At 47.7% G+C, this 22,196-nt stretch overlaps 1 protein-coding gene and 1 non-coding gene across 7 annotated transcripts; both read left to right on the top strand.

Moving 5' to 3' along the window:
* The first annotated feature begins 1,137 nt into the window (after positions 1–1,137).
* Positions 1,138–22,172, top strand: CHD4 (chromodomain helicase DNA binding protein 4). Of its 6 annotated transcripts, none has more exons than XM_053935913.1 (40): positions 1,138–1,157; positions 2,218–2,383; positions 4,329–4,456; positions 4,638–4,829; positions 5,177–5,295; positions 5,718–5,959; positions 6,044–6,171; positions 6,304–6,439; positions 6,876–7,057; positions 7,180–7,419; positions 8,142–8,345; positions 8,428–8,633; positions 8,867–8,998; positions 9,306–9,402; positions 9,784–9,975; positions 10,063–10,263; positions 11,223–11,360; positions 13,312–13,433; positions 13,543–13,716; positions 14,009–14,150; positions 14,615–14,746; positions 14,859–14,976; positions 15,201–15,325; positions 15,608–15,845; positions 16,009–16,181; positions 16,346–16,526; positions 16,603–16,713; positions 16,880–16,968; positions 17,054–17,187; positions 17,674–17,818; positions 18,011–18,176; positions 18,536–18,645; positions 18,878–19,013; positions 19,158–19,235; positions 19,352–19,489; positions 19,584–19,692; positions 20,011–20,143; positions 21,026–21,221; positions 21,323–21,498; positions 21,611–22,172. In XM_053935913.1, the coding sequence occupies exons 2-40, from the start codon at positions 2,287–2,289 to the stop codon at positions 21,626–21,628; spliced, it is 5,778 nt and encodes a 1,925-aa protein (XP_053791888.1). In that variant the 5' UTR covers positions 1,138–1,157; positions 2,218–2,286; the 3' UTR covers positions 21,629–22,172. The 6 variants fall into 6 exon arrangements, with proteins under 6 accessions (XP_053791888.1, XP_053791891.1, XP_053791889.1 ...); XM_053935916.1 differs by lacking the exon at positions 1,138–1,157 and adding an exon at positions 1,291–1,382 and having other exon boundaries at positions 16,883–16,968; XM_053935914.1 differs by lacking the exon at positions 1,138–1,157 and adding an exon at positions 1,291–1,382 and having other exon boundaries at positions 18,881–19,013.
* On the top strand, positions 18,204–18,342 carry LOC128784859 (small Cajal body-specific RNA 11). The gene has a single exon (XR_008429660.1). It is a non-coding gene; the product is annotated as a small Cajal body-specific RNA 11 (non-coding RNA).
* Positions 22,173–22,196: the final 24 nt, after the last annotated feature.

Genomic DNA, 22,196 nt, shown 5'->3' with positions numbered 1-22,196 from the left:
GAGATCATCAAGTCCAACCTTTGACCACCATGGTGCTAAGTGCCACATCCAGCCTTTCCTTAAACAGCTCTGGGGATGGTGACTCCACCATTTCCCTGGCAGTGCATTCCAATGCCTGATCACCCTTTCCATGAAGAAATTCCTCCTGATGCCCAACCTAAGCCTCCCCTGGCACTGCTTGAGCCTACGTGCTCTCCTCCTGTCTCTCGTTGCCTGGGAGAATGCGTATCTCTGGGGTAGGTAGTTCTGCAGGTACCAGCAGCCGGGAAGCCTCGAGGTGCAGGGCAGGCACCAAAGTCACTGCGGGCTCCCGGCACACAGGCTGGCGGTGGCAGTGACCGCGCCGGGCGTGGAGAGCCTTGGAGGGGTCCTGCGGCCCCGCGGGCGGAGCGTGCGGGATGGGCACGGCAGGACGGGGCAGGGAAGCGAGCGGGGCGCTCAGCCCCGAGGTCGGGGGCGGTCGGCAGCGGGAGGGCGGTGCCCGGAGCCTGTGCCCGGGGCCGGTGCCAGCGCGTAGGAGGGCGGGAGGTGCGCGGAGGCCGCGCGGTGCCAGGGGTCGGCCCCGTGCCCCGTGCCGGAGCGGCGGCTGGGCCGGTGCGGGCCCCGCGCCCCGGGCAGGGCGGGCGGGGGGGCGGCGGCGGAGCCCCGCGGGTGCGGGTGCGGGGCGGGCGGCCGCGAGTATTATGGGATGCCGGGCTGGACGGTGGCTCCCGGCGACTATTATGGGATGCCTGCCTGGGCGCGAGGCGGGGGGGGGGGGAGGTGTGACTATTATGGGATGTGCGCGCTCGGGGTGTGACTATTATGGGATGTTCGGGGGGGTCCTCACAGTGCGCCCTCCCCCCCCCCACCGCGCTCTCCCCGCGGGAGGGGGACGTGCCTATTATGGGATGGCAGCCCCGGGAGGCGCCCTGCCCCGGCGCGCGGGGTCCCGCGCGGGGCGGGGGGGCAGTATTATGGGATGTTTCTCGGTGGGGGTCACTATTATGGGATGCCGGAGGGAAGGGGTGCGAGCGTGGGGGAGTATTATGGGATGTTTCTCGGGGTGAAGGTGCGGGCGAGGGGGGGGACAGTATTATGGGATGTTACCGGCGGGAGGGGTGGTTATTATTATGGGATGCCGGGCCGGGCAGTGAGTGGGAAGTTCTGAGGGGAGGGTGAGTATTATGGGATGTCGGGGGGGGGGGGGAAGGGGGTGTGTGTTTGCCGGGGAGACGGGGGCGGGGTCTGTTGCCAGGGTCCTGGTGCTTATTATGGGATGTAGGCGGGAGAGGGCGGGGCCTAGCCGGGTTTTTTTCCCCTTTAAGAGGCGGTGCCGCGGCCGGAGCCATTTTCCCTTCAGCGGCGGCAGCGGCGAGAGAGGAGCTGGGGTCCGGAGCCGGGTGAGGAGCCGGGAGGGAACGAGGGCGGGCAAGGCCATCTGCCGCCTCCTGGGGCGTCCGGGCCAGCATACCCGTCTCGCCGCCGGACGCCCCGTCGGCTCCGGCCGCAGCTCCTCCGGGGACGCGCCGTCCCCCTGCCCGGGCGGACGCAGGACGGGTCCGGCCCCTCCTCCCCCGCCCCGCAACCGGTTCGCCGGTGCCCGCAGCCCAGGCCTGCGCCGGCCCCCGGAGAACGGCGGCCCCTCGCCGCACGCCCGCCGGACTTCCCCGGCCCCGCCCCGCGCCCCCGCCCGGGAGACGGTGCCCCCCGCCCCCGCCCTGCGCCGCGCAGCCCCGCTCCGGGCGGGGGCGGCGGAGCGGGGCCGCCGAGCCCGCCCGGCCTTTTGTGTGCGGCCGGGCAGGGGCTGGGCCAGCGCTGCAGTGCCAGCTCGGGGCGGGTTGGGACTGCTGGCCAGGGCACCGCGCTGACAGCCGCCTCGCTGGCCCCGGGGCTCCTTTGGAAGCCCGGCTGCCTTGCTTGTCCCTCTGCCTTCTCCTGGCCCAAGGCAGAAATAACCGAGGGCACCTGGCTGCAGAGGACGAGAGAGTTTTCCTTTAGGACAGCTAATTTGGCTTCCTCGCTAGCGATGAGTTGCTGACTCCGTTTAATATCTAGTGTCTCCAAAGCCTGCTTTATCACAACTCTAAACTGATACTTGCTGCCAGTGGTTCTATTAGGTTCCAAAGCCAGTAAAGTTGCTGTCTAAGCTTTCTCACTTATCCTCTTAGTAGCACTATTGCTTGGGAGAACGGAGTTCAGGTTTGCTGTAACTTTCTCTTTTTCTTTTCAATGAAGTACTGACCAGACTGGCCAGAAGACGACAGAAAACCTGTGTAAGCCCAGGCCTCCCCCAGTGTGGAGGACATGGCTTCGGGCATTGGATCTCCATCACCATGCTCAGGGGGCAGTGATGATGATGAGATGGAGATCCTGTTGAACAACACTATCCCCCAGCATCCAGGTATGGGGGGCCTGCAGGGCATGCATGTGGGGTGGGGATAATGTTGGTCTCAAGCGGAATATGTGAAATGCGTGATGTGTTGGGGAATGTAATTTTTTTTTTTTTTTTTCTGCAAGCCACACGTATGTTTTTGATATCCGAGTCCCAGGGCTGCTTTGAAGTGAGAGGCTCGAGGCTTTGTGTCAGGTGGAGCTGACTTTGTTCCAAGCCATTACAGGTTGTCAGAGCCTGTGCTTGGAGGAGGTGGAGGCAGAGCGTCCAGTTCTGACCGGGGTACCAAAATGCTTGCGAGTTTCAGTTTTCATGAATGGGGAGGGGGAAGAGGAGAACCTGCCTGTGAAAGGGCAGGTTGCCTGGCTTGCTTTCATCTGGGAACTAAGACCAGCTGACGTCCAGAGAAAACTGCCCTGGGCTGTTGCGTGACCCACTTTCCTTCATCACCACACCCAATTATTGAGGATTCTTACTCCGTGCTGTTTGCTCACCTTTGCTTTTTTTTAGTCCTTGTATCTTGCTTTTTTCCCTTGTATTTGCATCCTCATCATCAACATGAGGCTTGAGTTAGAGCCCTGGGATTTCTTCGGGTTTGTGGCTTTTTCTTGTTGCTGCTGCTGTTGATGACCTGCTCAGTGGACATGCATCTGAATTCTTCGCTTCCTTGTGAAAAAGGAGTGATGTATATAGTCAGTTGTAGGACAAGTGTGGGATTTCCTACTAACTCATGCTGAAGTGTTGTGTCATATATGAGAAACATAACTGGAGGAGGGAAGATGGTGTTGTGGGAGTTTTGGATTTTTTGTTAGTTTGGCATTTTTTTCTTAAGCCTTGTCTCTGGAGTTTTCTGGCACCTCTTGAGATCTTGGGCAGTATGGGATTATCAATAATGAAAATCCATTTGCAAAAAACTGGTAAAATCACTGCAAAATTGAGAGGTTGAGGTGATACCTTGGAAGGGGTGGGTCATTAGAGGCTCTAAATCAGAACTTGGGGGAGAAGATGCATGATCCTTGAAGGACCTGGTGTTGCAGTACTATGGGAGCAGAGACATCCATTGATTGGGAATATGGCAGGGGCCAGGCATGGGACTTCAGGTTCTGAGACTTCTTATCTGTGCTGTTTCAACCCCGGCTGCAGTAGCTCCTCTGACCTGTAGCTTCCTCCATCCTGCCCAGCTCGGGTGGTCAGGAGGCCATTTTCCCTTGGAGGGAGAAGGAGTGACTCTGGCTGTGTGCAGTGGGCGGGGCGGCAGGGGAGGGCGGGTGGCCGCGCTGCTCCTGCAGCCTGCCACAAAGAGAAGGAACGGCTGTCTGGCTGCCTCTGCCCCCTCGGGCCAAGGGCAGCCAGGAACGGGGGCACACAGATGGAAGTGTGCATTGGTGCTGGGGAACTGGCATGTATTCTGGCCAGGCAGTCAGCTTGCTAGCTGCTGGGGCTGGGGGAAGGTTCTGTCTAATCTGGATCAGAATAGAGTTGCTGAGTAACAACTTTCCTATGGAGGAGGAAAAGTAGTGGCTTACTGGCCTGTATTTTGCATGCAGCTGTAGGATGTTCTGTACTGCTGAAGTGGTTAGATTTTTTTTTTTTTTTCCTGGAGGTCCGTGGACTGAAACAGTATCCTACTCAGGTTCTCAAATGCATTCACTGTTTTGCCCCTTTTAAATGTGGCCATCTGTTTTATGCTCTTTCCTCTTCCTGTTGAGTTACGAAAAACTTCTCGTCCCCAAGTTCTGAGTGCAATTCTGCTTGGAGAAGCAAGATTGTGGAAATAGGTGGTGGAGGGAACAACCATGTTGGTGGTACCTTAAGATACAATTTTTGTGTATCTGTTGGTAACAGTAAGAGTTGTAAGCACCTAGCAAGAAGACAAGTTGGTCTCTGTGAAGGGGGGCTATACTGTACTGTGTAGAAAGGCGTTGAATAAGACATGTCACCCCTTCACATCCAGAACCTGAAGAAGAGCCAGAAGAAGAGCTTCTATCAGAGGCTGACACTCCCAAAATCAAGAAGAAGAAGAAGCCCAAGAAACTGAAGGAACCCAAAGTGCCCAAGCTCAGCAAGCGTCAGAAGAAGGAGGTAAGAAAAAGGATGCCTAAGGTGACAGTCTAAAATATGGATATATAGGGTGAGGGTGCTTACTGTTGTTGTTGGCTGATAGCAGCAATCTTTTGAATGAATCCTGTAGAGCTTGGGGAGAGAACACAAAACTGTTTATCCAGGGTATTTTCTCATGCCTGATCTCTCCCTCCCTCTCCAGCTGGGGGACAGCTCTGGTGAGGGGAATGAGTTTGTGGAGGAAGAAGAAGAGGTTCTGCGCTCTGACAGTGAGGGCAGTGATTATACCCCTGGGAAGAAGAAAAAGAAGAAATTAGGACCCAAGAAGGAAAAGAAAAACAAAGCCAAGCGCAAGGAGGAGGAGGAAGAGGAGGAAGAAGATGATGACTCAAAGGTAAGAAGCCGCCCTGCTAACTGCTTGCTTCTCATTCCCATGTTGTCTCTGATTTGGGGGATCATTGTGCTCTCCCTTAGTGATTGCACTGGGAGTTGGGACTGTGTAGTCTCTTCTTCCACTAGACTCTTGACTTCACCTTTTTCCCACCTTGCATTCTTCCTTCTCTACTTCTTTAAGCACACAGGGAATTACTTTTTTCATTTCCACTGATCTGCTATTGCAGCTGTGTCCTATGGTAGTGATAAGTGGATGTGGGGGAACAAAATTCCCTGGGTCATCTGTGGAATGTGGAAGATGTGTGTGTGTAAGCTCTGCTCAGAGTTGCCATGATTCTCTTTTCATAGGAGCCAAAGTCATCTGCTCAGCTCCTGGAAGATTGGGGCATGGAGGATATTGATCACATCTTCACAGAGGAGGATTACCGCACGCTCACCAACTACAAAGCTTTCAGCCAGTTTGTCAGGTGAGCTGCAAGCCTACACTCAAAATTACTTGGGAACAAAAAAAGAGATGGGGCAAAAACTAGATTCCTTGATTTTGGAACCTAAAGCACACTAGTAGCAGTACCTAGAGTGAAAACTGAAGCAACAGTAAAATAATTGTTCGCTAGCTTTTTTGCTTTCAGTCATCAAGATGATGCAAGTTCTCCCAGTCCCCTTTCTTCCCTACTATGCTAAATTCCATTTATTTTTTCCAAGCCTCCAAACATTTCCATATTTCACATAGTAAAGGATGAGAGTGGAGAGATTCATTGCCTGTTGAGATCAGAGATTAGAAAGGAATGTAGCTTGAGATAAAGGTGCTGATGAGGGTGGTGGTGGGGAGGAATAATCTGGATTTCAGGGTAGTTCAGTAACCTTTCCTTCATTACTTAACTGTACACAGGCCACTTATCGCAGCCAAGAACCCTAAAATAGCAGTGTCGAAGATGATGATGGTACTGGGAGCCAAATGGAGGGAGTTTAGCACAAACAACCCCTTCAAGGGAAGTTCAGGTGCATCTGTGGCAGCTGCTGCAGCTGCAGCTGTTGCAGTAGTTGAGAGTATGGTGACAAACGTGGATGCTGTCCTGCCGCAGCCCCCTGTAGACGTGCCACTCAGGAAAGCCAAGACAAAGGAGGGCAAAGGTGAGATGAAGAGTCTGGCAGGAGGATAAGACATGAGTGATGTCAAGGCCATAGCCCTTCTGACTCTGCCTCCTGTGTTCCCAGGACCCAATGCTCGGAGAAAGCCAAAGGCCAGTCCTCGTATTCCTGATATCAAGAAACCTAAAACAAAGAAGGTGGCACCACTGAAAATCAAACTGGGAGGATTTGGTTCCAAGCGTAAAAGATCATCAGTAAGTGATGCTCCTTTCTTGACCTTGTGAGGAGGGAGGTCATGATGTGATAGTAATCCAGGGGATGTGTCTGATTGCTTGCCCCTCAGCATGTGTGTCTGAGTAACAAAGCTTTTCTCTTACCTACCTCAGAGTGAAGATGATGATCTGGATGTGGAGTCAGACTTTGATGATGCAAGCATCAACAGCTACTCTGTTTCAGATGGATCTACAAGCCGTAGTAGCCGTAGTCGCAAAAAACTCAAAGCTGGGAAGAAGAAAAAGAAAGGTAAGGATACTTGCCAACAGTTGGAGACAAGCACAGCTAAATGTGTAGGAAGATTAGAGAGATGTCTGTGTGGAGTTTTGATGTTTAACAGTGTACTTGAGGTAGACTTGATCGTGAAGAACCTGATATTATTTTGAATAAGGAAAAGGTTTTCAGAAGTTCTGTCAGGAGTTCTTTTTTAGGGAAACAGGTGCAGTGCTGGATTTTCCTGGCCTTAAGTGTACCTTCTGTTTCATGGGTGGAAGGGGGCACAAAGGCACTTGTTTTGCTTCTGTTTCCAGGTCTTTCTTCTTGCCCTATTCACTTACATGGAATAAGAGTTTTGTATTCTGGATCTCTAGATGGCTATGTAGGCTTCCGGGAGAATACCCTCCCTGGCTGTAGGAAGCCTGTACCTGTGGCTTGTACTGTGGTAACTCCTCATCACCCTCTGCAGGTGAGGAGGACTCCACAGTGGCTGTGGATGGTTATGAGACTGATCACCAGGACTACTGTGAGGTGTGCCAGCAGGGAGGAGAAATTATATTGTGTGATACCTGCCCTCGTGCCTACCACATGGTTTGCCTGGACCCAGACATGGAGAAAGCTCCAGAGGGCAAATGGAGCTGCCCACACTGTGTGAGTATTGGAGTCCTCAAATGGTGCAAGAGATCATGTCTGAGGGGGATGTCAAGTGACTTGGGGTTGTTTCTGTGGTAATGAAATAATCACTTTGTTTTTCTGATTTCCCTCTCCCATAGGAAAAAGAAGGCATTCAGTGGGAAGCAAAGGAGGATAACTCGGAAGGTGAGGAAATCCTGGAGGATGTAGTGGGGGATGCTGAGGAAGAGGATGACCACCATATGGAGTTCTGTAGAGTCTGCAAGGATGGAGGAGAGCTGCTGTGCTGTGATGCCTGTCCTTCATCCTATCACATCCACTGTCTGAATCCCCCACTGCCTGAGATTCCCAATGGAGAATGGCTGTGTCCTCGCTGCACTGTGAGTTTCTGCTAGTACCATTCTCCTATTGCTACAAGAGGTGATTGATCTAATCCCTTTGGATCTTCATATTTCCATGGAAATACACGATCCTTTGAAGACTGTCTCCTCATACACTTTTGTCATAAAGCTTAAAGGCCTGACTTTTTGTAGCAGTATTGTGCCTTGATTGCTTTCTCCAGACATTGGGAAGAACCAGGCTGTAGCCTTTGGTTCTCATGAGATTTGTGCAGGGTAGTTGGGCAGTTTTTAGTCCAGCATGTCAGGGGTCACTTGTTTGGGCTCCCTTATGTGTGTAGAAGCGGGAGAACAAGTGCAAGTAAATTCAGTGCTTCAAGTAATTTAAACTGATGCTGAGACAACTGAGTGCTGGTTTTGCACTCTTGTAAGCTTTGTAATGGTAAGACCTTTCTTAGTAGATGGTTAGGAGAAATACCACACTTTTCCAGAAAGTTATTGAAATAGGTAGTATAAATGGTGTTAATTGCTTTCATAAAGTGATGAGCAAAAAAAAGCTGCTTATGTTGGGCCCTTAGTTCTACAGCAAAATATTTTTTGCTCAGACTTTCAATGAAGTTGTAGTTGGGGAGACTACTGGGCTTGTCAAGCCTAGCAAATTCTATCTGTGTAGTGAAACTGTAAAACCGACTGTTTCTGCTCCTCAGTGCTTCCATATTAGAGTGCATACATTGTGATGCATCAAGCTCTCTTTAACTTCCCAGTGCCCAGCTTTGAAAGGAAAGGTGCAGAAGATCTTGATCTGGAAGTGGGGTCAGCCCCCAGTTGGCCCTGCACCACCACGTCCACCTGATGCAGACCCTAATGCTCCACCACCAAAACCTCTGGAGGGTCGGCCTGAAAGGCAGTTCTTTGTCAAATGGCAGGGCATGTCCTACTGGCACTGCTCTTGGGTGTCGGAGTTGCAGGTGAGTGGAGGAGCCTAAATATGGCATAAGGGTGGACAGTTGAGGCTAAAACATCTACTGACTGCTTGTGTCCTGACTGCAGCTGGAGTTGCACTGCCAGGTCATGTTTCGTAACTACCAACGCAAAAATGATATGGATGAGCCACCATCGGGAGACTTTGGAGGGGAAGAAGAGAAAAGCCGAAAGAGAAAAAACAAGGACCCCAAATACGCTGAGATGGAAGAGCGTTTTTATCGATACGGGATCAAGCCAGAGTGGATGATGATCCACAGGATCCTTAATCATAGGTAGGGGGTGTAACAAAGAGGATTTTCAACAAAGACCTTAAGCAGGACTAAGGGAGAAGGGGATGAGCTAAACTGCAGTATGACTGGGAGAAACAGTGGGAGTTCTTTGTTGGTATGACAGACATTGTTGTTCTGCTTCTGCTCGTTCACCAAGAGTTCTTCCCTTCCATTTGAATGGACTGGGGGAATACTGACATCTCACTGTGCTTGAGACTTACTGGTTTCTTCTGCAGTGTGGATAAGAAGGGGAATGTCCACTATTTGATTAAATGGAGAGACCTACCCTATGACCAGGCATCCTGGGAAAGTGAAGATGTGGATATTCAAGATTATGATCTCTACAAGCAAGCCTACTGGAATCACAGGTAGGAGAAGTATCTAGGGATTGTTTACCTTTCCCTTCCCTCAAGAGAAAGTACTTCAGTATATCACGCTCTAGCACTGGCTGGATTAATAGATGGAAATGGGCAAGAAGCATTTTATTGTTGCTGACTCCTTATGCCTTTGGGCAGGGACCTTGTGCCTCTCTACCAGTGCAGGAAGGTTCCAGCCCTGTTTGCTTGAGCCTATTTGAGTTGGGTGATTGCCCTCCTATTCTCTACAATAATTTTCTCTGGATCTGTTAATAAAAAGCCATTAAACTTACGTGTACTTGGGACTGTGTCTGCATAGGGAGCTGATGCGAGGTGAAGAGGGCAGGCCTGGTAAGAAGTTAAAGAAAGTGAAGATGCGGAAACTGGAGAGACCCCCTGAGACTCCCACAGTAGATGTGAGTTACTGTTTCTTGTTTTGGAGCCATCTGATAGAGCTGCTTATTTTGGGGTGCCTGCAGGTAAATAGGAAACCAAAGAGTGAACACATATGGTTGGAGCTCCCTCATAGCCGAAAGAATAAATGGCATTAGAGAGCCTTCAGACAAAGGTCCACTGTGTCCATTGGGTCAGACTCCCTAGCTCTTGGTGAAAGGGTTTTACAAACAAAAATGGCTTCTTGTTGGTTGCCTTTGGCCATTTGGAAACTGGGTTAGATCCTAGTCTGGTTGTCTTCTCTGAAGCCTCATTTGTACTAGTGAATATAAGGGTGGCTAAGAAAGGACTCTTGTTATCTAAATGAGTGAAAGGATTCCAGCTCTTCCTTCTTTCCATTATAGCCGACAGTGAAATATGACCGGCAACCGGAGTACCTCGACGTAACAGGGGGGACCTTGCATCCCTACCAACTGGAAGGACTGAATTGGCTGCGCTTCTCTTGGGCCCAGGGCACAGATACAATCTTGGCTGATGAAATGGGTCTAGGAAAGACTGTGCAGACAGCAGTGTTCCTGTATTCCTTATACAAAGAGGTGAGAGATGGGAGGTCACTGCCCAGGGAGATTCTGCCTGTATTAGTGATTGCAGTCATCTAATGCTCTTACTGCCTCTATTGGTAGGGCCACTCAAAGGGTCCCTTCTTGGTGAGTGCACCACTGTCTACAATCATCAACTGGGAACGAGAATTTGAGATGTGGGCCCCAGATATGTATGTAGTGACCTACGTCGGGGACAAAGACAGCCGGGCCATCATCCGTGAGAATGAGTTCACTTTTGAGGATAATGCCATACGTGGAGGCAAAAAGGCATCCAGAATGAAGGTACAGAACTCTGCTTTAACACAGCCTAAATTGAGATGCATTTGACTGACTTTCAGCAGCTGAGGTTCAGATACTCTGCTATGCCTGAAAACTGATTATGCTTGTCGTTTCCAAGGGGAAATAACTGCAAATTGATGACAAGTGGATGTTCAGACTCTTGCTATAGACAGGAGTGTTTAAACACTCCTGCTAGTCTGAACTGATTTAGTACTGGAGAAAGATAGTCGACTAAGGTAATACTGACCTTAGGCAAGTCCCTCTGTCTTCCCTACTTAACCTGTGAAGTTGTGCATCTTTTCTACAGATCTAAGTTGATGTCAGAATTGCTGCTGTGTATAAAAGACAAGTATACAAAAAAGTATGAACCTTTTCATCCTGAAGAATTGGCTGACAGGCCGTACCGAGACATGTGAGGAATTGCATTTTGTGCCCAGACAGGAAGGAAGACTCTGACCTAGGTGGCTACTTTTTGTAGAACTGAAGTCTTCCTAGTAAAACCAAGATGGAAGCTAAAGCATTTTCAGTGGCAGAGGCAGATAGACTCATTTCCTTCATTTGAAATGGAACAGCCTTAAGTACTAATAGTAATTTAAAATTCCATGGTAAACTATATATCTTTTGAAGTCTTAGCTTTCTGATGAGCCACTCTTCTCCAAATCTCAAAATCTCAATTCTCTAACATGCCTCTACTCACTACTTACTTGTTAAACATCTTTGTTAGGGTATTTGGTATCTGTTAAAAAATAGCAGGTACTGAGGGGGTTGAGGAGACTTACATGTGTTGAGAGCAATAAGGAATTTAAAGGCTGAAATTACTTGGGCAGCATTTTGAGACTTGTGACAGGAGACTGCAGGTATGAAAGTTTTTAATGTGGTGTTGACCGTGGCTCATCAGGATAACTTTATGGAGGAACACTACATCCTCTATCCCATTACATGTTCATCCTTTTCCTTTGCAGAAGGAGGCTGCTGTCAAGTTCCATGTGCTTCTCACCTCCTATGAATTGATCACAATTGATATGGCCATACTAGGCTCTATTGACTGGGCCTGTCTCATTGTGGATGAAGCTCACAGACTGAAGAACAACCAGTCTAAGGTACAGAGAAGCATAGGTGGTTCATGGGCAATGGCATATGTTGCAGAGGAGAGAGACAGCTCTTAGTCATTTGTTCAGTAGTAAATTTGATGTGTTATTAAAAAGAAAAATCAACAGCCTGCATTTGGAGATCAGTCATCATTGGCAACATCTTTACTTATACAGATCACTGGTTAAAACAGCTTGCTTTCCAGGTGAATGGGCAATTGGTCTAGACTGAAAAACAGAAAAACCTGGATGTGGTTGTTGCTCTCAAATACAAAGTGATTTCTCTGAAAGCAGATCACATACCTGTGCCACCTCTATTCTGTAAAGATTTACCATGCTGAGCATAAAACATGCTCCATGAGCAAAATTACCCTGCTTCCAGACTAGGCTTGTTCTCTGCGTTCATCTGGCTTTGTCGCAGAACTAATTAGGTGTTACAGAAACTGAAGGTAGGCAGAGGTGTTCAAAAATGCCTAGGTAGGTACTGAAAGCCATATCACTGCTTTAATATGAGGCTGCACCTTAACTAAGCTTGTTTGAATCGAGTAGACTTGACTGTACTTTCTTAATCCAGCCCCTCCCTAGGCCTTGTGCCTTAATTCTGGTGTTGATTTGTCAGTCTTCAGCTGGATTCTAGTGCTTAGTATGCTAAAAACAATTATTATTGGAAAGCTGGTTTTAGAGGTTCTTGGAGACTGTAAGACAAAAATGCTGTTTGATTTCTTTTTTTGTTGGTTTTGTTTAAATAGCTTTAGTGTTTTGGATCTTGGCATGAGGTGTCTTCCTGAGACATCACAGCTGTGCATGCAGTTCAGTTTCTAGATCTTATTTTATTGTAGGCACTAAGACTGAATGCCATTCTATGCTTAGCATTGAAACCATTGGAAGTAGGAATGAATGCTTACTATTAATATTCATTAATTGAAAGAGGATGTAAAGGCTCAAGGTTACACTATGACACTATGTAGAACCATTAAATCCTTTTCTACAGCACTTTCCTGTCCTATAAGAACAGCTTACAGGTGTTTGGCTGCAAGATAGATAGGTCAGATGCTTCTTGACAAATTTGGGTCATCTCCTAAAGTTTTGCAGATATAATTAGTAACTTCCACATTTGATTCCAAAATAAAAATATTTAAACTATAACTACATAGGATAAATCCCTGTGGAGGCCACTAGAAGTACTCTTCTGGTGCAATAACCAAAATATAAGTGGTTGGTTTTTATTTGCCATCTAGTACAGTTGCTTTCATTAAGTTTGACCGTGTATCATGCTAAGTGTAAGATAAGCAAAGAAATGGCCAATCTCAAAAATAAATTACTGCTTTACCATCAATTTGTGCAGGTGAACATGGTATACTTGTGCTTTTCAGTGCAGTACTTTAACTGCTCACTACATCTGTCTGGAATTACTTCATTTTTGTGAAAACCAGTGCAAATTATCTTCAAGACACATTGGCAAACCCTTAGCTCTTTTTCTCCTCTGCTTGTTCAGAGCTCTGGAACACTGCCAGGAGTGATATGAATAGGAAGAGTGACTTAGTTATTTCTAGAATTCTCAAGGCAGAGTAGTTGTAGGAATGTGGAACACTAATTTAGCTAGAAAAAATACATAGTACAGCAGTCTAGAAATGATTTGTGGTCTGAAAGAGATTGTAACTTGTGTAACTTGTAAGAGCAAAGGAAACCTACTAGCACCTGATGGCTCAGAGGATTTGGTGCAGTCATAGTTTAGCTATGCAGAACAATGATCCAAATAAGATCACTCTAGTAACCCTGACTGGAATGTGAACTACTTGGAACTCTTGTCCAAACAGCTGATGTGATCTAAATTGAACTCTAGATTGGTGTCAACTTTCTAGATTTTTTTTTTTGTAAGCCTATGACTTAATAAGTCTTTGATGTATTTGTGTGTGTGTTTTAGTTTATTTTCCCACTTTCTTCCCTGCTCTCTCCTTTCCAGTTCTTCCGTGTGCTGAATGGTTACTCGCTCCAGCACAAGCTGCTGCTTACGGGAACTCCCCTGCAGAACAACCTGGAAGAACTGTTCCACCTGCTGAACTTCCTGACGCCCGAGAGATTCCAGTATGTCTTGCAGTGCAAGTCAGCCTTGCCTGTCTTGTCACTCCTTTCCCCTCACTTGCTCTTTTGCTTTTTCCCTTGTGCTGTTTGCTGAGTGTCTGTTTCCCTGCAGTAACTTGGAGGGCTTCCTAGAAGAGTTTGCAGATATTGCCAAGGAAGATCAGATCAAGAAGCTGCATGACATGCTGGGCCCACACATGCTGAGGCGTCTCAAGGCTGATGTTTTCAAGAATATGCCATCTAAGACTGAACTCATTGTCAGAGTGGAGCTGAGTCCCATGCAGAAGTGAGTGTGGGGATGAAGAGAGCGTGCCTGCTGTTGAGCTACTGTTTCTCTGCTCTGCAGTTCCAAAGAGGATGCTGAACAGCCTTATCCTTACTCTGCAGGGTTTTCTGCACAGTGGGCTGCCACTAGAGCAGAGGAAGGACTAATCCTGTGCTCTGGTGTTAGGGATAAAGAGGTAGTGAGTGCCACTGGTAGTAATGCCAGAGGCTGTGCAGAGTTTAGCAAGAGAAGAGTAGGTTAGTCATTCTCATGACAACTGCCTGAATTGTTTTATTTTCTTTTTTGTTTTCAGGAAATATTATAAATACATTTTGACAAGAAACTTTGAGGCACTGAATGCACGGGGTGGTGGTAACCAAGTCTCATTGCTCAATGTTGTGATGGATCTGAAGAAGTGCTGTAACCACCCCTACCTCTTTCCTGTGGCTGCTATGGTATGTCCAGTCACTTACCCTGTATAAGCAAATTCCCTGCTGGCTGTTGTCAGGAAGCCAGTTAGCTCCCTAGGTGAAGCATGGAGGGGTTCCCATTTCTCTCCTTTTGCTTCTGTGTGGTTTTTTTCATTCTGTCTTTATTTAGACCCAACATGCTGGAAGGCCATTTATTTTCCAGCACATTTATATGATAACTAGGAGATACCTTTTGACTCATGTGAGGTGGTGAAGACTGTGAGAATAGGGGCTAAGTAAGAAAAGAGGAGGGTATGTAGGAGTCAAATTGCAAGAGAACAGGCACAGGGTAGCACTGATGTTTCATACAGGCAGTGCTATACCTTGCAGTTGTGCCAAGCTAAGTGACCAGGTGTGAACCAGCATCAGCTGGGGACTAAGACCAAGTTAGATCCCTTCAAGCTGCTTTTGTCCCTTGCCCTCTATTCCCTCTTTCTCTTTCTTTTTAGGAAGCTCCAAAAATGCCAAATGGCATGTATGATGGTAGTGCACTTATTCGAGCTTCTGGAAAGCTGTTGCTGCTCCAGAAGATGTTAAAGAACCTGAAGGAAGGAGGTCACAGAGTGCTCATATTCTCTCAGGTATATGGAGAAAAACCCTTAGGCCTGGAATACTTTTTCTGAGAAAGAAGTCTGTTGATCTGGTATCCACATGTCTCTCACTCCTCTGTGGTGGTGTTTTTCTTATATGCAGATGACTAAAATGTTGGACCTTCTAGAAGATTTTTTGGAACATGAAGGATACAAATATGAGCGGATTGATGGAGGAATCACAGGGAACATGCGTCAGGAGGCTATTGATCGCTTCAATGGTATATAGTCACCTACTTTTTCTGTAAAATGAAAGCTTGCCTTGTTATGTGCTTAATACTCATGGGATTGTTGTGCCCCAAGTCTTCTATTGCTTTCCTGGAATCTTAAATTGGTAGCAATTCCCTGCCACTTGATGTGGGTCAATTACAAATCCTTCTTTGAGTACTGCACACTCTTGATTATTTTTGTACTCTTTTTTTTTTTTTTTTTTTTTTATTCTAAGCTCCTGGAGCTCAGCAGTTCTGCTTTCTGCTTTCAACTCGAGCTGGGGGTCTTGGTATTAACTTGGCCACAGCAGATACTGTGATTATCTATGATTCAGACTGGAACCCCCACAATGATATCCAGGTGAGTCTGAATGAGATCACTCATTAAGGAGTAATCCTGAGGAAGAGGAGTCATTAAATCATCAGAAAGAGCAATTTCCCCTCTAGAAATACACAAAATTAGAGAGAGCAGTGAGGATGGCGTAGATGAGAAGTGAAATAGTGGAGGAATCTTCCAGGGTATAGCCTTCACTAATGCTAAGAGCGAATATGAAGGCAGGTGGGAGGCTTGTGGAGGTAGGTGGGGTATATCAGACTACTGCTTATGCAGCTCTAAATTGTTCTGAGCACATCTCTTTTCTAGGCCTTCAGCCGTGCACACAGAATTGGACAGAACAAGAAAGTGATGATATACCGCTTTGTGACAAGGGCCTCAGTGGAGGAGCGTATCACTCAGGTGGCCAAGAAGAAGATGATGCTAACTCATCTGGTAGTGAGACCAGGGTTGGGCTCCAAGACAGGCTCCATGTCCAAACAGGAGCTTGATGACATTCTCAAATTTGGCACTGAAGAGCTCTTCAAGGATGAGGCTACTGAGGGGGGTGAGTGCCTGGGAGTAGAACTGAAGGGGGTGGGGAGAACTGGCTCCTTATTTAGTGAGAGACTGTAGACACAGTGCTGATTATGCAAAGAGGGTCTAGGGTGGCATTCCCTTTCCTAGTCTATTGAGATGATACAGCAACGGTGCCTGTACTCTTCCTTCAGGGGATAACAAAGAAGGTGAGGACAGTAGTGTCATCCACTATGATGACAAAGCAATTGAGCGTCTGTTGGATCGGAACCAGGATGAAACAGAAGATACAGAACTTCAGGGCATGAATGAGTATCTCAGCTCCTTCAAGGTGGCCCAGTATGTGGTTCGTGAGGAGGAGATGGGGGTGAGTATGAGGTGGATGTCAGCTAATACATTCTCCTGAGTGATGGAGGATCAATTAAGTTAATTGAGCTCTGTAGCTTTTAAGGCCAAGTAGGCAGGCATATATCTGCTATGACAGGCTGGGACTTGGAGCATAGGGCCCTAAGTGTGTTACCTCTCTGGCAGGAGGAAGAGGAGGTTGAACGGGAAATTATTAAGCAAGAGGAGTCAGTGGATCCTGATTATTGGGAGAAACTGCTCCGTCACCATTATGAGCAACAACAGGAGGATCTGGCCAGGAATCTGGGCAAGGGCAAACGTATACGCAAGCAAGTTAACTACAACGATGGCTCGCAGGAGGATAGAGGTACAAATCCACAGGACTCTGAGGGAAAAACGGGTGTAAGTATATGTTGCTGGGAAGTAACGGAGTAGCGTCTCAGGCTCACGTGCTGTTTTTCTTTCAGACTGGCAGGATGACCAGTCAGATAATCAGTCAGACTATTCAGTTGCTTCTGAAGAAGGAGACGAGGACTTTGATGAGAGGTCTGAAGGTAAGTTCTACTGGAGCCAGAGTTCCTGGGTTGCTTTGAGTGTGGAAACAGTTGGGACTTGATTTGGGCAATTTATATGTTTTGTTGGTGCTCTCCTGCTGGGGCAGTATTCACACAGCAATATGCTGTGCATCGTCTTTTTACTTAGCTGCATTTCTCTCTTCAGCAGCTCGTCGGCCTAGCCGCAAGGGCCTGAGAAACGATAAGGATAAGCCTCTGCCTCCCTTACTGGCCCGTGTGGGAGGGAACATCGAGGTAAGTTGTACCAGGGAAGGCATTTGCATCCCAGCTGCTCCTGTATTCCTCTTGCCATATCCATCTGTCTGCTCCTTCATTCTAGGTGTTGGGTTTCAATGCTCGCCAGCGGAAAGCCTTCCTCAATGCTATCATGCGCTATGGAATGCCACCTCAAGATGCCTTCACCACTCAGTGGCTTGTTCGGGACCTCCGTGGCAAGTCAGAGAAAGAGTTCAAGTGAGTTTGCAGTAGGCAGGCATGGAAGACTGACAGCAACTAGATCTGTCAGGGAAGAATGAGAATTGGCCCTTTTCTTGGAAACTACATTTCCTTAACGTATTGGTTGATTCTTTGTGGGAAAATGAAGTATAAGCTGGGGTTGTTGCTGACTCTCTTACTTGGATCTGACTCTTCAGTCACCAAAAGTAAATGGTTTTATAGGAGTAGCATGGCTCTACAAGCATGTAATGAATATTCTCCCAGAGTCTTTCTTGAGTTTATGATTGTTTCTGGCTCAAGACTTTTGAGTTAGCTGTGTGTCCTCTATGTACGTAGTGATTCTGTTAGGAAATTCTCCCTTAAAGGAGCCTGGAGCCCCAGAGCTTCTTGCTATGAGTTAAGAGTCTTGGGGTAATTTCCCTTATGTGCTAGAAGGGGTCTGACAATGCATGTCTCCAGGTAATCCAATTTATGGGTGAATCGCTTGTCTCTCAATTGCTGCAGGGCCTATGTCTCGCTGTTCATGCGCCATTTATGTGAACCTGGAGCTGATGGTGCAGAGACCTTTGCAGATGGGGTCCCACGGGAAGGTCTTTCTCGACAGCATGTCCTTACTCGCATTGGGGTCATGTCACTTATACGCAAAAAGGTGGGTGCCTAGCTGAGCAATGTGGCCTTTGCTGGCCATACATACAGCTGTAGTCACTGGGGTCTTGAGTTGGAGAGTTACCTCTTCTTTCACATCTACTATTTTGTGTTCTCAGTGGTCTGCCTCTACAGGTGTAAGGATGAGTTTTGTATGACTCCTCCAGTGATACATCTTTCTCTCCCTCTTGTGCAGGTGCAGGAATTTGAGCATGTGAATGGCCGCTGGAGTATGCCAGAACTGGCAGAGATAGAGGAGAACAAGAAACTTTCACAGCCCAGCTCACCCTCTCCCAAAACTCCAACTCCTTCGACACCAGGGGATACGCAGCCAAATACACCAGCCCCTGTTCCTCCACCTGGTGAGGGCTCCCCTCTTGTACAGCCCTGCGTCCTGACCTTAGCCTGGCTGTTCCCCTCACCGGAACTGTGGTGGTGGGGTCTGGCAGTGGACGCAGATCAACTTACTCTCATGTTAGGAGGGCTGCCAAAGACATGTGCAAGCCCTTAAAGGCAAGAGAGGACACTGGCTTTCCTGGGATTAACTGATATCAGTGAGAAGCCCAGCATTTGTAGTGGGTAGGAAAAGGGAGGTTCATGTTAGTTCCATTTTGATGAGCCTGATCTCTGGGAGCAAAGAAGTGGTCTTGGTAACGGGGAAGACCTTACTGATTTGCTTCTCTCTTGTCTGCTGTGCTGCTCTGGCATGGGGAATACACAGAAGATGGAGTAAAAGTAGAAGAAGGAGCAAGTACTAAGGAGCAAGGAGAGCCTTCTGAACCAGAGAAGGAGCTCAGTGCCTCTGCTACTGAAACAGAGGCCCCTATGGAGGTGAGTTTTGGCTTTTTTGCCTTGTAATTTCTCTTGCGAATTTCTCTACTTCTGCCCCCCGCTTCATTTCAGCTGAGGCAGAGATGAGTTTTTAGAGTGATACTCGAAGATAATTCTCTGGTCCTCAGAATTGGCCTCACAGTTTTGTGTGTCTTTGCTTTTCAAACGACTTTGACTGTGTTCTGTTGTCATGTACTGCTATACTTTGTGTTTCACTGCTCGCTGTCCTCAGCAGTGTGCTCAGCCTGTGGAGACACCCCCCCAGGAAGCAAAATCCCCAGTGAACTCCACTGAAGCAGATGAAAAAAAAGTAGAGGAAATGGAAGTGAAGGAAAGACCAGATGAACCAATGGAAGTAGAAAGCAAAGGTACAAAGCATGTGATCGTAAAGAGGCTTAAATGTAGAAAATCAGTGGGAAGTTACAGAATAGTATTGGGTTTCACTGGTCGAAGAACAAAACTGTGGACTTGCTATGTTCCTGTACATCTCATGTTCCCCTTCTTTCCTGCAGCTGATGTGGAGAAAGTGGAAGACAGAGCAGCTACTGAAAATCCCCCTGACCCTCCTATAATCACTCTGGATGAGAAAGGTGTGGCATGATGACTCCCTTCTCTTCCTTAACCCTTCTTCTGCAAGAATTCATTGTGGTTCCAACTTGTTGGCATTATCTACCATGTTTGTTTTAATAATTTCCTGTGTGTACAGATGAGAAAAAGGATGATGATAAGAGAGATGTGGTGATGCTGCAGAATGGAGAGATGCTGAAAGAGTCAGTAGATGAAAGGCACAAGAAGGCAGTAAAGCAGCGCTTCATGTTCAACATAGCAGATGGTGGTTTCACTGGTATGTAATCTTTATCTTCTTGGACTTGTTTATAAGCTCCTGCTTATGTCTGTGAAGTAACTTCCAATTGTTCTGGTGTCTCTCGCCTTTGCAGAACTACACTCCCTCTGGCAGAATGAAGAGCGGGCTGCCACTGTCACCAAGAAGACCTATGAGATCTGGCATCGGCGTCATGACTACTGGCTCCTAGCTGGGATTATCAAGTATCCTTGCCATGACAGACACATTCTCCCACCTTGCACATAATTTATCACAGTGAAAGTGACCATTCTGGATTTGACTGGCATAGGTTAAGTGAGAGAATGCTTTATCTTCACAAGACTGAAAGTGATGGTGGGAGGGGGAGCTTCCTGCATCATAGTTAAGACTTAGCAGTACATAGTTCTCATTCCCCTTCCTTGGCTCCTGTTTGTCCCCTCTCTGTACCCCCTTTCCCCACTCCCTGTTGAGAACAGTACTGCCTGGGCTGTGTATTCCCTTGTTTTCACTGCGTTTGTTTGCCTGAGCTCATCCCATCTCAGTCATGGCTATGCCCGTTGGCAGGATATTCAGAATGATCCACGTTACGCCATCCTCAATGAACCCTTCAAGGGTGAGATGAACAGGGGTAATTTCCTGGAAATAAAGAATAAGTTTTTGGCAAGGAGATTTAAGGTAAGGATTTCGCTTTAGTGTGATAACTGCCTGGATCTCTTAAGAACAGGTTCTTGCAATTCTGAGTTTTCACCAAGAAAGTGAAAGATGTATGCAATGCCTTTTGTTTTAGGGGTAATAAAAAAAGCAATATATCTCAGGATCATGCAGTTGCTCCATGATAGGAGCTCCCTTTTTTCTGGAAATGGTATTGGGGAGCTTGGTTCAGTGGTCTCTATCCAGATGGTTATTGAACAACTGGTAAGCAAGAGGCTTAAGGGTCAAGCGGTTGTTTTCATCACAGCTTCTGCTTGGTCTGCTGCAACCCACTCCATGTGCCTGAACAGAACTGTGGTTGCTGAAAGGGCTGCCTTCAGTCTCTACTTCATCCTCTTTAGGAGTGAACATAGCTTAGTTGTGGGAGTGATTTACAATCAAGTAAAAGCCACGTAGGTCTCAGTGTTGGGGCAAAACATTGATTGACTGTAGACTGAATGGTGAGTTCTCCACTGACAGGATTCAAGCTGATTTCTCCAAATGCTTACAAGATTTTAGACTCTTTCTATAAATAGGATGGAATACTTTTCCCTTGGGTTCAAAGAGTAATCACTGTCCCATTTGCCTCAAAAAGAATGTGTAAAACGAATTGGAGGAGGAATGAAAATACTAGAGGAGTTGTAGTCTGTTAAACCAAATGTACCCTGTTTTTTTTGTGTATCTGACTTTGCTTCATGAAGCCCTTATTGTTTCTGGCTAATCAGTAAAACCGGCTGGTGAAAGGAGATTCAGCTACACAATCTCGCCTTATGAGATGGTGGGGAATTGCATCAGGAGAGACTAGGGGTACAGACAAGGCTCCCTCTCAGTTAGCTGCTGAAAGACTCATTCCTGCCCACCTTGCAGCTCCTGGAACAAGCGCTGGTGATCGAAGAACAGTTGCGACGAGCTGCCTATCTGAACATGTCCGAAGACCCATCTCACCCATCCATGGCTCTGAACACACGTTTTGCAGAGGTGGAATGCCTGGCTGAGAGCCACCAGCACCTGTCCAAGGAATCAATGGCTGGGAATAAACCAGCCAATGCTGTGCTGCACAAAGGTAATGCGGTGTGTTAAACAGGGGCAGCATAGGTGTTGAGCAGCGCTGTCCCCTCTGGGGTGTCCCTTTCCCGTCCGAACAGATGTCCCTTTCTCTTGTAGTTCTGAAGCAGCTGGAGGAGCTTTTGAGTGACATGAAGGCAGATGTGACTCGTCTGCCCGCCACAATTGCCCGCATCCCACCTGTGGCAGTGCGCCTTCAGATGTCTGAGCGCAACATCCTCAGCCGCCTGGCCAACCGCAGCAGCGAGCCCCCGCCGCCGCCCCCTCCCCAACAAGTACGTACCCGCTCTGGTCAGTAAGGGACTTTGGGGGGAGGGGCCTCTGTGGGCCCGGCTGGGCTCTGGTGACCAGCCCCTGAGTCTCAGGTCCTCCTCTCTCACCCTACAGGTGGCCCAGCAGCAGTGAGTTCCTGGCCCAGTGCTGTTGACCTCTCGGCTAAGCTGAAGTGACTCCCCTAGCCCACCCTTCACACTCTACCCCTCTGCCTGACATTCCTGACTGGGTGCTGTTTCCCTCCATGGAAGCTGCTGCTCAGGTCTCTGGAAGGAGAAGAAACTCCTTCCTCTGCAGCCAGCCCGTTGGAGCAAGGAGTGTGTTTAGGAGAGAGGGGGATGGATGGATGATGGACTCTGTATATAGTGACTGGAGGCCCCAGCGCCATGTCTGTTACATGGAGAACCTGGCTGCATTGCTCATTGCCTCCGCCTGGAATTCCAGTTTCGTTCTTAATTTTATTTTGAGTTTGTTTACTGAGACAAGTGTGCAGGCAAGACCAAGCAAAAGCCAGGACAGAGACAAAGCTACCTCCATCGAAATCCTTTTTAATACAAAAACTGACCGGACTTGTCAATTAATAAGCAGCTTGAAGACAAAAGCAAACAATGAAAAAACAACAAAAAACAGAGCAAAACATTGATAAAACTGAAAAATAAAGTTTCCTTGTATTTTATTTTGTTGTCTCTAGTATCATGAG

The sequence above is a fragment of the Vidua chalybeata genome, chromosome 2 (genome assembly GCF_026979565.1).
Source record: "Vidua chalybeata isolate OUT-0048 chromosome 2, bVidCha1 merged haplotype, whole genome shotgun sequence".
Classification (NCBI taxonomy): domain Eukaryota; kingdom Metazoa; phylum Chordata; class Aves; order Passeriformes; family Viduidae; genus Vidua; species Vidua chalybeata.
This window is presented reverse-complemented; position numbering and strand designations above follow the sequence as displayed.

What these genes read in the sequence shown, in the direction of transcription:
- CHD4 (XM_053935913.1), top strand. Translation starts at nt 2,287, where the DNA reads ATGGCTTCGGGCATTGGATCTCCATCACCATGCTCAGGGGGCAGTGAT. An exon ending in CACAGGATCCTTAATCATAG is followed by an intron (nt 8,634 to 8,866) that starts GTAGGGGGTGTA and finishes TTTCTTCTGCAG; the next exon opens with TGTGGATAAGAAGGGGAATG. An exon ending in TGAAGAACAACCAGTCTAAG is followed by an intron (nt 11,361 to 13,311) that starts GTACAGAGAAGC and finishes TCTCCTTTCCAG; the next exon opens with TTCTTCCGTGTGCTGAATGG.